Source organism: Carassius auratus, chromosome 7 (genome assembly GCF_003368295.1).
Source record: "Carassius auratus strain Wakin chromosome 7, ASM336829v1, whole genome shotgun sequence".
Classification (NCBI taxonomy): domain Eukaryota; kingdom Metazoa; phylum Chordata; class Actinopteri; order Cypriniformes; family Cyprinidae; genus Carassius; species Carassius auratus.
The window spans coordinates 30,370,930-30,385,768 of record NC_039249.1 but is presented as its reverse complement, the minus strand read 5'-3'; the positions used below and the strand labels follow the sequence as shown (position 1 = coordinate 30,385,768).

At 38.1% G+C, this 14,839-nt stretch overlaps 1 protein-coding gene across 1 annotated transcript; it reads right to left on the bottom strand.

The window, feature by feature from the left end:
- Window positions 1-1,500: 1,500 nt before the first annotated feature.
- On the bottom strand, window positions 1,501-14,314 carry LOC113106463 (zinc finger protein 143-like). Its single transcript, XM_026268402.1, has 16 exons — window positions 14,166-14,314; window positions 9,124-9,226; window positions 8,574-8,660; window positions 7,478-7,561; window positions 7,232-7,360; window positions 6,941-7,134; window positions 6,458-6,529; window positions 6,259-6,372; window positions 6,080-6,155; window positions 5,493-5,618; window positions 5,088-5,267; window positions 4,318-4,545; window positions 4,109-4,239; window positions 3,734-3,865; window positions 2,705-2,815; window positions 1,501-1,802 (listed from the first exon to the last, which is right to left on the bottom strand). The coding sequence occupies exons 2-16, from the start codon at window positions 9,218-9,220 to the stop codon at window positions 1,719-1,721; spliced, it is 1,845 nt and encodes a 614-aa protein (XP_026124187.1). The 5' UTR covers window positions 9,221-9,226; window positions 14,166-14,314; the 3' UTR covers window positions 1,501-1,718.
- Between the last annotated feature and the right edge of the window lie 525 nt (window positions 14,315-14,839).

Here is a 14,839-nt window from a genome sequence, read left to right as displayed (position 1 = left end):
ATGTGAGGCGAACGCAGTAGAAGAATTCCTTTCATCCGTGCTTTCAATCTCGGCGTTGTCCAGTCTAGTGTTTTTGACTACAGTCAGTGAAGTGTTCTTTCCATGTGAGCATTACTAAGCCATAAACAGCACTTCATTAGGAAAAATAATAAACCCTTTTATTCAACTTGTGCGAATTACTATTGTCAGGGTCGGCCTTTTAATGTATTTTGTATTAGTAATCTTCCACACAAGATCGTCGCTGTGATATATGCAGTGTGTAAATGAATAATTAAGTGAAATTAACCACAGCACTTGTTTACCGCGATACTCTTCGTATGATAAGCGCTTAAGGTTTCCTCCTCAGCACACTTTCCGCTTTCTGACGAACTTTTTTTTAAACTTGCTTACTACTGAACTGAAACGCACACTTACTGCATATGTGAGAAAAAAAATACCTCTACCTTAAATTTGTATTTTCTAATAACTAATAATAAAAGCTGTTTAATGCCGTGCAGTATGTTGCGCCTCAGGACATCTCACCACCACCACGTGTTTATTTAAATGCAATGATTAAATAGTGTTCCATAAAACAATGTGCATCCAAACAAGAGCATTGTCTACCACATAAATCTTTGGCCACATGCAGCACACATAATGAATCTGCAAGTCTTTGTTAAAACAATAACAGTCTATAAATAGAAATGAATGTAGAAATGTGTCAGGTGTCATCTACCAGGCCATTTGTAGATGTAGCAGGCATTGAAAACATTAAAAAAAAAGATTTCCTGTATTTTCTGCACTGCATTCACAAACAGAAAAAAAAGGAAAATCAAATCCTGAAAAACGGGTCTGGTAAATGACCCCACAACAAACAATTATTAGAATGAAGTCAGAGGAGGAAGTTAATATTCCACAAAAATGACATCAAGTACTAAGAATCTCTGACAGTCTTTGGGCCTTAAGTCATCTTACAAACAAGTTCTAGAGACCGCATTGTTTTTCAGCAATTTCCTTTTTCATATTCTTCAGTATTGCCGTACTGACTACAATATAATTTCATGCATTCTGACCATTTCTTCATGAGCCAATTTATAAATAACCGCAAATAAACAGTATATTAAATAAAGCTACATGAATATTTATATAAGGCTTTTTATAGAAAATAATATTTTTTATTTGATCTATTTCCATGTGACATTATAAACAGATCCTAATAATAAACATTCATGATGTTTGCATAACTGTTATTTCTCAACTTGACTCGTTTTCACTTTTTATAACTATTTTTGCCAAAAATATTTACTTTATTCTTTTTGAATAAAAATGAATGTAGCCTATACATATCCAAACATCCGAGACCACTAGTGAAAATGCAATTCATATTATCAGCATAACTATGTAAATTATAAAAACTGAACTTAAAAATGCATTATTTGTATTTCACATGTTTCTTTAATTTCAGCAGCATTTAATCTGAGCTTCTTGTGCTTCAAGGCAATCGGAAACATTGGGAAAGCATCACAACACACCAAACATCCCGTTCATCACTTTTTATTCAAAAACTGCAAACAGGTTTCTGCCTTTTAGAGATCTATATCATAGTGAACAAAATCTGTTAGAAATACTATCATAGTGCACAGCTTAACCTCTGTACAATTGGGGCGAAAGGGTAATTACAAAAGGTCATAATTTGCTCGTGTAATCTCTAGTCATACTGCATCAGGAGGTGAAGGTAGTTAATTGGCCAGTTCTGCCGTTTCACTTCCCTGTAATGATGATGCTATTCTCAGAGCCTCTTCCAGTGAAGTCTGTTCATTGAGCTGGAAGAGCAAACACAACATCTGTGTTCAATAATACACACAGACAGGCCCAGCTAGACAGATAGAGGTCAATGAGTGACTGAAAGCTGGAATAAATGACATGACTTTGCTCAGATGTTTTCCCCTGATTCGCAGTCTGAATGAGTCGATGTCAGCTGCAGACAAGTCAGAGCCAGTCGGCAAGTTTCAATCAAATTTCACAAAAATTGTGTAGTGTATGATGGGCACAGAGTATCTTTTCTTTTAGCTCCAGACTCCTGGCAGTTGCTCAAAAACATATTTATATACACAAACCAACTGGCCCATATCTGGCTTTGACTTGAAAGGGTTAGTTCACCCAATAATCAAAATTATGTCTTAATAACTCACCCTCATGTCATTCCAAACACGTGAGACCTCCATTTATCTTTGGAAAACAGTTTAAGATATTTAAGACTGTTTCAAGAAGATCTGGTTACATCGAATGATTCGTTCGCGAACCGGAAATCACTACACTGCATTGTCTTGAAATCTCACAACAGACACGGAAGAGAAGACAATTCTGAATAAAGTCGTAGTTTTTGCTATTTTTGGACCAAAATGTATTTTCGCTGCTTCAACAAATTCTATCTGACCCTCTGATGTCACATGGACTACTTTGATGATGTTTTTCTTACCTTTCTGGACATGGACAGTAGACACAGCTTCAATGGAGGGACTGAGAGCTCTCGGACTAAATCTGAAATATCTTAAACTGTGTTCTGAAGATGAACGGCGGTCTCACGGGTTTAGAACGGAGTCATTAATGACATCATTTTGATTATTGGGTGAACTAACCCTTTAAGCAGCAAGCGCTGAATTCCTATAGATGGCAAATAAAACAGGTCAAAATTGTGATGCATTCCAGCCTAACAGAACTATACCTGAACAGCAATCTGTGTGCCATTAGAAGTAGCCAGAAGTGTAATTGGATGTGCTGATAACTCATCCTGTATGCTCCTGGAAGATGATAACTCTGGAATCATAGTAGTCATCTGGAGATACAGAAACAAACAGTTCATGTGACCAGTTTATAGACTGCTGTGAAGTGACGTGACGTGACATAACACATTTCACCCATCCAAAGTGCACACACACAGCAGTGAACACACACACACACAAACACACACACCAGGAGCAGTGGGCATCATTTATGCTGCGGCGCCCGGGGAGCAGTTTGGGGCTCAGTGCCTTGCTCAAGGGCACCTCAGTCGAGGTATTCTGGCCCAAGACTCAAACCCACAACCTGAAGGTTAGGAATCAAACACTAACCACTAGGCCACTACTCCCCCCAAGCCAAAACCCAAAAATGTGTTTGCAGCATTTTAAAACTTCCAGTTCCATCGTCCTGAAGTCAGTGGATATTTTGAACAGGTTTTTGGTTAAATGCCTGAAATAAAGTTGTTAATAGTTGTAAAGTTATTCATCTGTGGTTAATAAAGTCTCTTTCATGATTTATTCTATGACATAAAAATACATCAGTAACACCCTTTTGATTGTTTTTAAAGCTTTTACTCGACTTGAGCTATCAAATGGCTTATAGGACTACAGAAGTTGAAAGAAAAGTTTTTTTTAAATAATACCAGAAAGAACTGTCAGATAATTAATGATGGTGACGTTGAAGCTTATTCATAGCCTTCGCTTAGCTTTTTGCGATTGTATTAGAGTTCTGTTGTGTTCATTAGTGAAGATTATCATGATGAACAAACTGTGTAAAAATCATAAACTTATGTTGGTCACAGAGCTTATACTCGAAGGCCTATTGGTTTTTTGCCAACGGAACCAAAATATAAATATACGTCATATCCACACAGTATAGTTATGTGATAATTAAGAAGAGAAAGTTTGATGTATTTGCTGGAAATAAAAACCACAGACATAAATATACTTGTTTGGTTCCCAAATGTACACACCTGTCTTTCAGTCCCGTCCTCTGAGACCACAGTCACTGAATGAGCCTCGGCTGATGACAGTAAAGACTCAGTGGGTGGGATGGTGATCACACTGCCATCTTGTGTTACCATTGTGATTACATTCCCAACCGCCTGTCAGAAATTACACAATTTCCTCATTCAGCACATGTATTATGATCAGCTTCTGGATTTTATATTTGTAGAAGTCTATGGCTGCAGCACATATAAACTAACTGCAATGTCATGACATTTTTAGTGCAAATTGTTTCTACACCAATTCTTCAGTGCATTTAAGTTTTTCATGTTTAATCCAATTGAAAGAAATTCACTTAATTTCCGAGTGAAAACTGTGTGTATAATAACCCTGATGCACACCTGTGATTCTCCATCTTGTGTGATAAACGTTACATGTTGTTCTGTGACATCGGAGATCTCCGAATCCATCTGTGGACAAGAGTCTTCACACTTCACAGGGCTAACAGTCAGGGAGGGGTCATCTATAGCCTCTGAATACAAAACACAGCCCAGTTTCACTCAGAAAATATCATCTAGTGTCTAGAATCAAGATCGTTTTCAAAGCTAACCTGAAGGTGGTTCAAAGTAGCCCTCCGACTCCTCTTCTATAGGCTCCGAGTCATTGTGCGCTGAACGCTTGTGCATGACCAGTGTGGAAATCTGCTTGTACGCCTTTCCACAGTGGTTGCACTTGTAGGGTTTGCAGGGAGTGTGCACTACGTTATGTTTGTATAGACTTGAGTACTCAGTGAATCGCTTGTCACAACCGGGAACTGTGCAAACATACGGCCTCTCACCTGCATGCAACAAAGACACTGGTTTAGACATTTCATAGACTTGAATTCATAGTTACAGTTAGGTTAGATTCAAAATGATGATTGAAGAATTCATGTCTTTTCAAATCCACATGACTTTCTTTTCTTTCATGAAAACACAAGGTCAGTTTTTGAAAAACCCATATATTTAAAGGGACAGTTCACCCAAAAAATGACAGTTCTGCCACTATTTACCCACTCATGTCAATGCAAACCCTCTATAAAAGGAGATATTGTGAAGAAACTTTGTAACCAAATAATTGTGTAGTGACTTTTGATTTGCATAGTATGAATGAAGGTTAGAGGTAAGTTACAAAATAAAAGCACCATAAAAGTATAAAAATGGCCGTGATAGATATGCATACAGAATCTGTTTTTTACTTAAAATCTTACCAGATCAAAATATTATTCAAAAATTCTCCTTTTAAATTGCACTAAAAGGTTTGGAGCGATATGAGGGTGAGAAAGAATAACAACTTCAATTTCTGGGGGAACTGTCCCTTTAAGGCTAAAGAGCAGCACACCTGTATGGATCCGTATGTGGTTCTTGTAATTGGTTGCGCTGGCAAACGCCCGATTGCAGCCTGGCTCTGGACAGTGATACGGTTTCTCTCCTGTGTGCGTGCGAACGTGCACCTTACAGATGTTTGAGGTAGTGAAGGATCGTCCACAGCCCGGGAATGGACATAGAAATGGTTTCTCTCCTTAAAAGAACAGAGAAGAAATAGATCAGTGCCAGGAGCCACTGTGGTGGTACCGTGGTATGACAGTGTCATAGGACAGATAATAGGACAAATCCACATATGAAGCTATTTTAAACAGCTTTTCAGATTCTTATGCATGCAGCCTTTTGTTTAGTTTTCAATTCAATGATAGTTAATATTTTCATGATATTCCGATAAATGGACGGAAGATTTGAAGACACGTACCTGTGTGAATTCTGGTGTGCTTTTGAAGGTCCCCTGAGGTCTTGAAAGATTTCTTACAGTCCATCTCCAGACAGCGGTAAGGTTTTTCTCCAGTGTGCGTCCTGATGTGACTTTTTAAACCGTAACCTAAAAGAAAATTAATTATATGCGATTATTATATAACAGTCCAAAAATGTAGCCATTTATTTGCATTAGTGCATTTATTTGATAAAAAAAAATAGTCAAAACAGTTATATTGTGAACAAATATTACAACTGTTTACTATTGCAATACATTTTAAAATGTAATTTATTCCTGTGGTGTCAAAACTGAATTTTCAGCATCGTTACTCTTCAGTGTCAGATGATACTTCAGTAATCATGATCTGATATGATGATTTGCTGCACAGGAAACATTTGTTACACTGTTGTTATATATAATTGTAATGTAATGTATAAAAAGTTGTGCTGCTTCATATTTTTGTGGATACCATAATACACTTTTTTCAGGAGTGAAGAATAGACAGCATTTACTTGAAAATGAAATCTTTTGCAACTTATAATCAATGTAAATGTATTGCACCCGTGCTGTGCTAGTGTTTTTGTTACCTGTTGCAAACTTTTTTCCACAGCCTGGTAGATCACAACAGTACGGCTTGTCGCCTGTATGTGCTCTTTCATGCACCTGAAAAACAAAATGCAATCATAAATGCACTGCACTTGTAATGCTGATGATGCTATGATGAACAGCTTTTATTTACAAGCTCAACTATATAAACCATAATAACCTTAAGATGATTTGCAGTGGTGTAAAGCTTTCCACATCCATCATAATTACACTGAAAACATTTCTCTCCTGGCTGCTGTGCATTACGCCGAACTCCTTGATCCTGAAGAACGATCTAGAGAGAGGGAGGATAAACATTTTGGAGCGACTCTGAGTTTGGCTAATGACATTTTTATATTGCATGGAAATGACATTCTCACCTGCATTTCCACAAGCCCGTGAGGATCACCGGTGATCAGCTCGGAGTTTGTGTACGAGTCAATTTCTTCAATCTGCAGGAAAGAATTCAAGGTTTAGAATTACACTTTACATATGTATTTATTTTACCAACTTTGATTGTGCTAAAAATAATTGGTAACACTTTATTTTAGGGTCTCTTAACTAGTTGTGTATTAGCATGCTTATTACTAGAATATTAGCCACTAATTAAGCACATATTATTTCCTTATTCTACATCTCTAATCCTACCCAATTCCTAAACTTAATAACTACCTCACTAATAAGCAGCAAATTAGGAATTTATTGAGGGAAAGTTGTAGTTGATATTGAATATGTGTTCCCTAAGCTAAAGTGTTACCAAATAATTTATAACATATGATATTATACCAGTGCTCTCTAATTTAATATTGCCAGCAAATATATTGTGAATATCTTTGCATTAGTCCTAATCATACTGGTTGTACCTTGGCTGTGTACTGCTCCAAAGCATTGATTGTTTCTTGGTCAATAGCTGCTTCTGTGTGCAAATCTGCTACCGTGCCATTCGTCTGGATGGCCAGAATGGTGTTTGGTTGTGACACCTGAACAGCGTGATGAATGTAAGCGGTGGAGCCGTCCTCTAACTGCACCGCCTGCAGGGTACTGGGTTCATATGTATCTGCCATGCAATATTGATACAGATATATTCAAAAGCATGGTCACCCGAATCCCATTTAACATCTTGAGGCATAGTGAAAAGAGAAGAAAGGAAAAACCTTTTCCAGTGTGGTGGATGTAAGCTGTAGTTCCATCCTCCAGCTGCACCGTCCGAGCATCCTCCAGCAATAAGCTCTCATTACCAACAACATCACACACTGATGAGCCCGTCCAGGTATTAGATTCATCTAGTGTAATTAAAAAATAAATAAATAACATCCAACATCTCTTCCTAAATGTAAAAAATCCAGATCACGTCTGGTGAATCTAATATAAGATTTGCTGTATAACAAAGAGTAAAATACCTGCTTTTTGAACATCGATGTGTTGCACATAAGCAGAAGACCCATCTTCTAACTGGATCACCTGTCCTTCTACTATATTGCTTTCTGAGTAAAAAAAAACAACCAGTACTCAGTTAATGCCTCATTTATAATATAATCTCAACTGTGTTTGAAAAAAAAAAATCTTCCATTGCATTATTTTATGGAAATATTTTATGCTTTTTTTTAAGCAAAAACTCATGCAACTATTTTAAAAACAGGACATATAGGAGTTAAAGATTGTAGATGCTTCATGATCATTTCAGTTTCATGTTTTAATGATCTTAGCTGTCTTGTTATGTTTGGCTAATAGATATGAAAGTGTGTTTCCGCCATGTAAAAAAAAATAAAAAGGTAATAGCATTTTTTATTTCACAGCTCTGGGTTTATATCTCACTTTGTTTCACACAATTCTGATAAAATAATAATAATAATAACTGAAAATATAAAGTCAGAATTCTGGTGTTTTCTCTCAATTCAAGTTTACATTTCAGAATTCTGAGATTATATCTAACATTCTATTTCTTCTCAGAATTCTGAGTTTACATCTCACAATTCGTATTTGTAATTGTGACTTTTTCTCACAATTCTGATGTTTTCTTGCAATTTCAAGTTTATATCTCACGATTCAGACTTTGTTTCTATGATTTGCAAGATATAAACTCTGAATTGCCAGATGTGAACTACAGAGATTATATCTCACAATTCAGTTTATTTCATGCAAATCTTAGAAACAAAGTCTGAATTGTGAATTGTGAGATAGAATTACCTTTTTTTCACGACAGAACAAGTCTTCCTTAAATATATGTAAAATAATAAATACAAAAATTAAACTGACAAACAAGTAATTCTGAGATCCTGCAGCTAAACTAGTTGACAATGTCATAGATTTGCATCACATGAGAATGCATTTCCATTAAAGTAAATACAAATGTTTGATGAAAAGTGTGGAAAGGTTCACATATAGCATTTGCCATTCTATATGTGAATTTATTTCCTATAAATGATGCTGAGTTTTGTTACATCTTAAAATGTTTCTGCTCAAATTGTTGTTGATTGGGCACAGTAATAAACATACCTTGAGTGTTGTGAGGTATATATGCAGTGGAGCCGTCTGATAAAGTCACAGCCTGCAGACTGACTGTGTCCATGCTCTGATCGCCATCTGAATCATTAACAGCACAATTAGAGACTGGCATAGATTGTCACGACTGTAATAATGGAGTACACTGCCATTCAAATGGCACTTATGTTCACCAAAACTGCATTAACCAGATAAAAACACAGCAAACGCACCAATACTATTAAATATTATTACAGTTTCAAATAAGAATGTTAGATAGTCTCCAGGCTTCAATGTCACGTGATCTTTCAGAAATCATTCTTATGCTGTACTTTTCTTGGTGATCAAAACATTATTCATATCAGTGATGAAAACAGTTGTACTGCTTAATATTTGGGTTTAAAATGTGAAATGTTTCACTTCTGGTCAATTTAATGCATCGTTTCTGAATAAAATCTTACTGACCCCTGACTTTGGAATGGTAGCAGCATATGCACACCTTCCCCTTTAATAAAATGCCCATTTTTGATAGAAAGAAAACGTTTATAAAGTGTACAGCTCTGACCTGCAATCCCCACGCTCTCAGTTAAGCAGAGAGTCACCTCCTGAGCATCTCCCTCATGCTGGAAATCTGCGGACTGATTTATCTGAGCCAGCAGCATTATAACCTAGAAGAAATCAAATGTTATAAATCAAACACTATAACTCTTTGATCACATTTAATAAGAGTTATGGATCCATGGTCTCAGATTGTATATATAATTGATTGCACATGATGATTAGATTCCTGTATTCCATCAAATTTGCCATCAAAAACATGGTATTTCCAAGATACATGTCCAGGGGTTCAGAAAGTTGACTGCACTGAACGCTGTTAGCTGCTAAATGTCATTCTGCAAAACAGTGCAATTTGTGACTCTCTCTTTGTTATTACTATTCTATACTTACTGTACATAGGGCCAAACTAAACTAAAATATGCAAATTGCTGCACATGTAATTTATATAACCAAACAGACTACTTACATAAAATGCATATAATCCATGTATACTAAAAATACATCTTGGTATTTAAATGCTTAGTTTCATTATGAAAACTCTGTAGTTTTAATTGTGGGGCAGGGGGACATGTAATGCGTGTACTGCAAAGCAATGATGACTGAGAGATGGACAACTAAACATCCTACAAATTTCCTCAAAAGCCTAATGTATCATATACTTGCATAACATGTTTTGTCAAAAAAATGGATGCATGGATAATAAAAAAAAGAAAAGAAATGGATGCATGGGAAATGTCAGAATCAGAATCAGAATGAGCTTTATTGCCAGGTATGTTTACACATACGAGGAATTTGTTTTCGTGACAGAAGCTCTGCAGTACAACAGAATGACAGCGACAGAACATAAAACACATAATAAAAGAATAAAAAATACAAATATGTAGACAGTGAATGACAATATACAAATGACAATTGTAGGCAGGTATATTACAAAGTGAAGTTATGTATGTACATATATATTGTGTGCAAAATTAAGTGTATACTAAGTATGTGTGTTAGATAAATAAAGTGTGTGTGTATATAAATATAAAGTGTAGTGTGTTCGCCATTATTGTCAGCTGTTCATAAGATGGATTGCCTGAGGGAAGAAACTGGTCCTGTGTCTGGTCGTTCTAGTGCTCAGTGCTCTGTAGCGTCGACCAGATGGCAACAGTTCAAAGAGGGAGTGTGCTGGATGTGAGGGGTCCAGAGTGATTTTGACAGCCCTTTTTCTCACTCTGGATAAGTACAGTTCTTGAATAGATGGGAGGGTTGAACCGATGATTCGCTCAGCAGTCCGGACTACCCTCTGTAGTCTTCTGAGGTCAGATTTAGAAGCTGTGCTGAACCAGACAGTTACTGAAGTGCAGAGGATGGATTCAATGATGGTGGAGTAGAACTGTTTCAGCAGCTCCTGTGGCAGGTTAAACTTCCTCAGCTGACGGAGAAAGTACAACCTCTGCTGGGCCTTTTTTACGATGGAGTCAATGTGAATGTCCCACTTCAGGTCCTGAGAGATGGTGGTTCCCAGGAACCTGAATGACTCCACTGCAGTCACAGGGCTGTTCATGATGGTGAGTGGGGGGAGTGCAGGGGGGTTTCTCCTGAAGTCCACGATCATCTCCACTGTTTTGAGGGTGTTAAGCTCCAGGTTGTTGAGACTGCACCAGACAGCCAGCTCTTTTACCTCCTGTCTGTAAGCAGACTCGTCACCGTCCTGAATGAGGCCGATGAGTGTGGTGTCATCTGCAAACTTCAGGAGCTTGACAGAGGGGTCCTTAGATGTGCAATCATTAGTGTACAGGGAGAAGAGCAGTGGGGAGAGAACGCAGCCCTGGGGAGCTCCGGTGCTGATCGTACAGGTGCTGGATGTGTATTTTCCCAGCCTCACTAGCTGCTGCCTGTCTGTCAGGAAGCTGTTGATCCACTGACAGACGGAGGTGGGCACGGAGAGCTGATTTAGTTTGGGCAGGAGGAGGTTTGGGATGATCGTGTTGAAGGCCGAGCTGAAGTCCACAAACAGGATCCTCACATAAGTCCCCGGTCTGTCTAGGTGTTGCAGAACATAATGCAGTCCAATGTTTACTGCATCGTCCACAGACCTGTTTGCTCTGTAGGCAAACTGAAGAGGATCCAGCAAGTGTCCAGTGATGTCCTTCAGGTGGGCCAGCACCAGTTTTTCAAATGACTTCATGACTACAGACGTTAGAGCCACAGGCCTGTAGTCATTTAGTCCTGTAATTTTGGGTTTCTTAGGGATGGGGATGATGGTGGAACGTTTGAGGCATGAAGGGACTTCGCACAGCTCCAGCGATCTGTTGAAGATCTGTGTGAAGATGGGGGCCAGCTGGTCAGCACAGGATTTCAGACAGGCTGGTGTAACACAATCTGGGCCTGGTGCTTTTTTCCTTTTCTGCTTCCGGAAGACCTGGCGCACCGCATCCTCGCTGATCTGAATTGCAGGTGTGGGGGAGAGGGGGGATGCAGGAGGTGTGAATGGTGAGAGTGCTTGATTGGAGAGGTGTTCAGGATGGGTTGCAGGAGCTTTTAATGGTGTGAACGGTAGTTTGGAGAGGCATTCAGGGCTGGTTGCAGGAGTTGTGAAGGGTGTGAATGGTTGTGTGGGGAGGCGTTCAGGGCAGGTGATGGGTGTTCTTTCAAACCTGCAGTAAAACTCGTTCAGATCGTCTGCCAGTCGTTGATTCTCTACGGTGCTGGGGGGTGGTGTCTTGTAATTGGTGATCTTCTTTAGACTTTTCCACACTGATGCGGAGTCGTTGGAAGTGAACTGAGTCCTTATTTTTTCAGAATAATTCCTCTTTGCCACTTTGATCTCCTTTTCCAATGTGTATTTAGCCTGTTTATACAAGACATTGTCCCCCTTCACGTAAGCATCTTCTTTGGCCTGACGGAGCTGTCTGAGTTTTGCACTGAACCACGGTTTGTCATTATTGTAAATTAGTTGAGTCTTTGTAGGAATACACATATCCTCACAGAAACTGATATATGATGTTACGGTCTCTGTGAGTTCATCCAGATCAGTGGCAGCAGCTTCAAAAACACTCCAATCAGTGAGGTCAAAACAAGATTGTAAATCCTGCTCTGCTTCATTAGTCCATCTTTTTACAGTCCTTGATACAGGTTTAGCTGATTTTAGTTTCTGCCTGTAGGACGGTATAAGATGAACCAGAAGGTGATCAGAACGTCCCAAAGCTGCTCGTGGAACAGAGTGAAATGCATCCTTTATTGTGGTGTAACAGTGATCCAATATATTACTGTCTCTTGTGGGACATGTAACATGCTGTCTGTATTTTGGCAGTTCACGGGAGAGATTGGCTTTATTAAAGTCCCCGAGAATGATTAAAACAGAGTCCGGGTGTTGTTGTTCTGTGTATGTGATCTGATCAGCGAGTTTCTGTAAAGCTGAGCTCACATGCGCTTGAGGATGGATGTAAACACTGACCAGAATGAACGAGTGAAACTCCCGCGGCGAATAGAACGGCTTGCAGTTAATGAAGAGTGTTTCGAGATTTGAGCAGCACGTCTTCTTTAACACAGTTACATCTGTACACCACCGTTCATTGATGTAAAAGCATGTCCCGCCACCGCGCGATTTCCCAGTGGATTCTGATTCACGATCCGCTCTAAACAGCTGAAATCCCGGCAGATGGAGCGCGCTGTCCGGTATGGTGTCATTCAGCCAGGTTTCCGTGAAACACAGAGCAGCAGAGTGTGTGAAATCCTTATTTGTCCGAGAAAGCAGAAGGAGTTTGTCCGTTTTGTTGGGTAGAGAGCGGAGATTTGCCAGATGGATGCTAGGCAACGGCGTTCGAAATCCGCGCTTCCTGAGTCTGACGAGCGCTCCCGCTCGCTTCCCCCGTCTGCGCGTCCTGAAGCGCTTGATCAGTGCCGCCGCTCCTCCGATAACAACGTTCACTAAAACATCTGAATAATTGAAATCCGGTAAAACATCTTGTGGTGCGTTCTGCCGAATGTTCAGCAGTTCTTCCCTGGTGAAACTGATGGCAGGAATATAACTAAAGACAGGACAAACTAACAAAAACACAAAAACATATGCGGAGCTCGTCACGGAGGCAGCCATCCTGTATCGGCGCCAGCGATATGTGTGATTTGAAATCTTTGTAACAATACACAAATTATTCTTATGTTTATTTTATAGAAGTGTTAATGATTTCACAGCAAAAGGAGCAAACTAAAAGACAGCTTTAGAGTGATACTAAACAGCCTTTTACTTACTGAAGTATCAAGTTTACTATTAATCAGACGACAGAAGGCATGTAGAAGATTATGCATAACTGGGTTTCAGCAGGTTTTTAAAAAATCAACATATCAAATATGACACAAGTTTTATATGCTTTTACATAGTGTGTGATTAATCTCATCCAAAAAAAAAAAATTTGACATATTTATGTGTACTTTATTTATTATGTATATATAAATACACACACATTCAGGACACATCTTGAAAATATTTACATGTATACACATTTATATTATTATATTTGATATTAGTATAGTATATAAACATAACATATTTGTCTTGAATATATACATGCATGTGTGTGTATTTATATATACATAATAAATGTACACAGTACACACACAAATATTATGTAAACAAAACTTTTATTTTGGATGAGATTAATCGTTTGACAGCGATACTTATATAAGTTTTGTTATATGATACTATTAAAATAAATACAAAATACTATAAAACAGACGTGAAGTTTTACTTTCTAATCTCGAGAAAACATTTAAACCTTCAAATCTCCACACAGTTTTACAGCTCATGTACGATAGTGTTTCCTCACGAGCTTGATCATTTGTAAAATAAATAAATAGAAACCACTGTTGTCAGGATTTCATGAAAAGGTGAGACTTGAGACTACAGGGTGTGAAGTAAAGGCAGAGACACATGTTTTGAGCCTGTGGCGATCTCTAGAATCAGATGTAAACAAAATGTCGAGACAATAACAGAGTTGACAATGTACTGAAAATCGTCTTATCTAGCACATAATAAGAGATGAGTTTAGTGTTTCAGACACTCACCTCTCTGAAGAGCCTACACTACCAGAAACAACACACCGAATCAAATTATATGTATAATATTTCCATATATGAAGGTCTCTAACATATCGAAATAAAACTGGTGTGTTTTGAATGCGGTATTTTTCTTCTCTGGTTTTAATGTTAGATGTTTAGTGAAGAGGTCTTCTGCTCCCTGCTGTTCAGGAGTAAAAAACACTTCCGGTAAAAAAAAAAAAGAAAAAAAAAAGAAGATGATAAATTGTTGTTATGTATAAATATATCTACAAAACAGTTACAGTCTGGTTTTATTACTCCATAAAACATTATTAAAGAACTATATAGGATCTATCTATCTGCATTAATATTACCAAAATAAGGCTGCTCTACCTCTATGACTAAGTGTCTTTGAAATCTTCTTGTAGCCATAGACCTTCTAATGTAATAAAATGATTTATTTTCTAAAGCCTTTGTGAGTGTGAGAGCTCATTTGACTTGGCCATATACTCAACCTTACCTTAATGGGCTAAAATAAATGTATCTGTAACATGTCAAGCTAATTAAAGGTCCTTTTGGTTGTGCTTTAACCCTACCATAAACAAGTGACTTAAAACAGCAGTTTTGAATAGGGATTGACACTGTATTAAAAAGAAAATAAAATCCTATAGCTCAAAAACATGACACCACTTTTAATAGGC

Excerpts from the sequence above, each read along its gene's own strand:
- LOC113106463 (XM_026268402.1), bottom strand. The coding sequence starts at position 9,220 with ATGCTGCTGGCTCAGATAAATCAGTCCGCAGATTTCCAGCATGAGGGA. Across the intron at positions 8,661-9,123 it reads TGAGAGCGTGGGGATTGCAG|ATGGCGATCAGAGCATGGAC; the intron begins GTCAGAGCTGTA and ends TTAATGATTCAG. Across the intron at positions 4,546-5,087 it reads CCACATACGGATCCATACAG|GTGAGAGGCCGTATGTTTGC; the intron begins GTGTGCTGCTCT and ends TGTTGCATGCAG.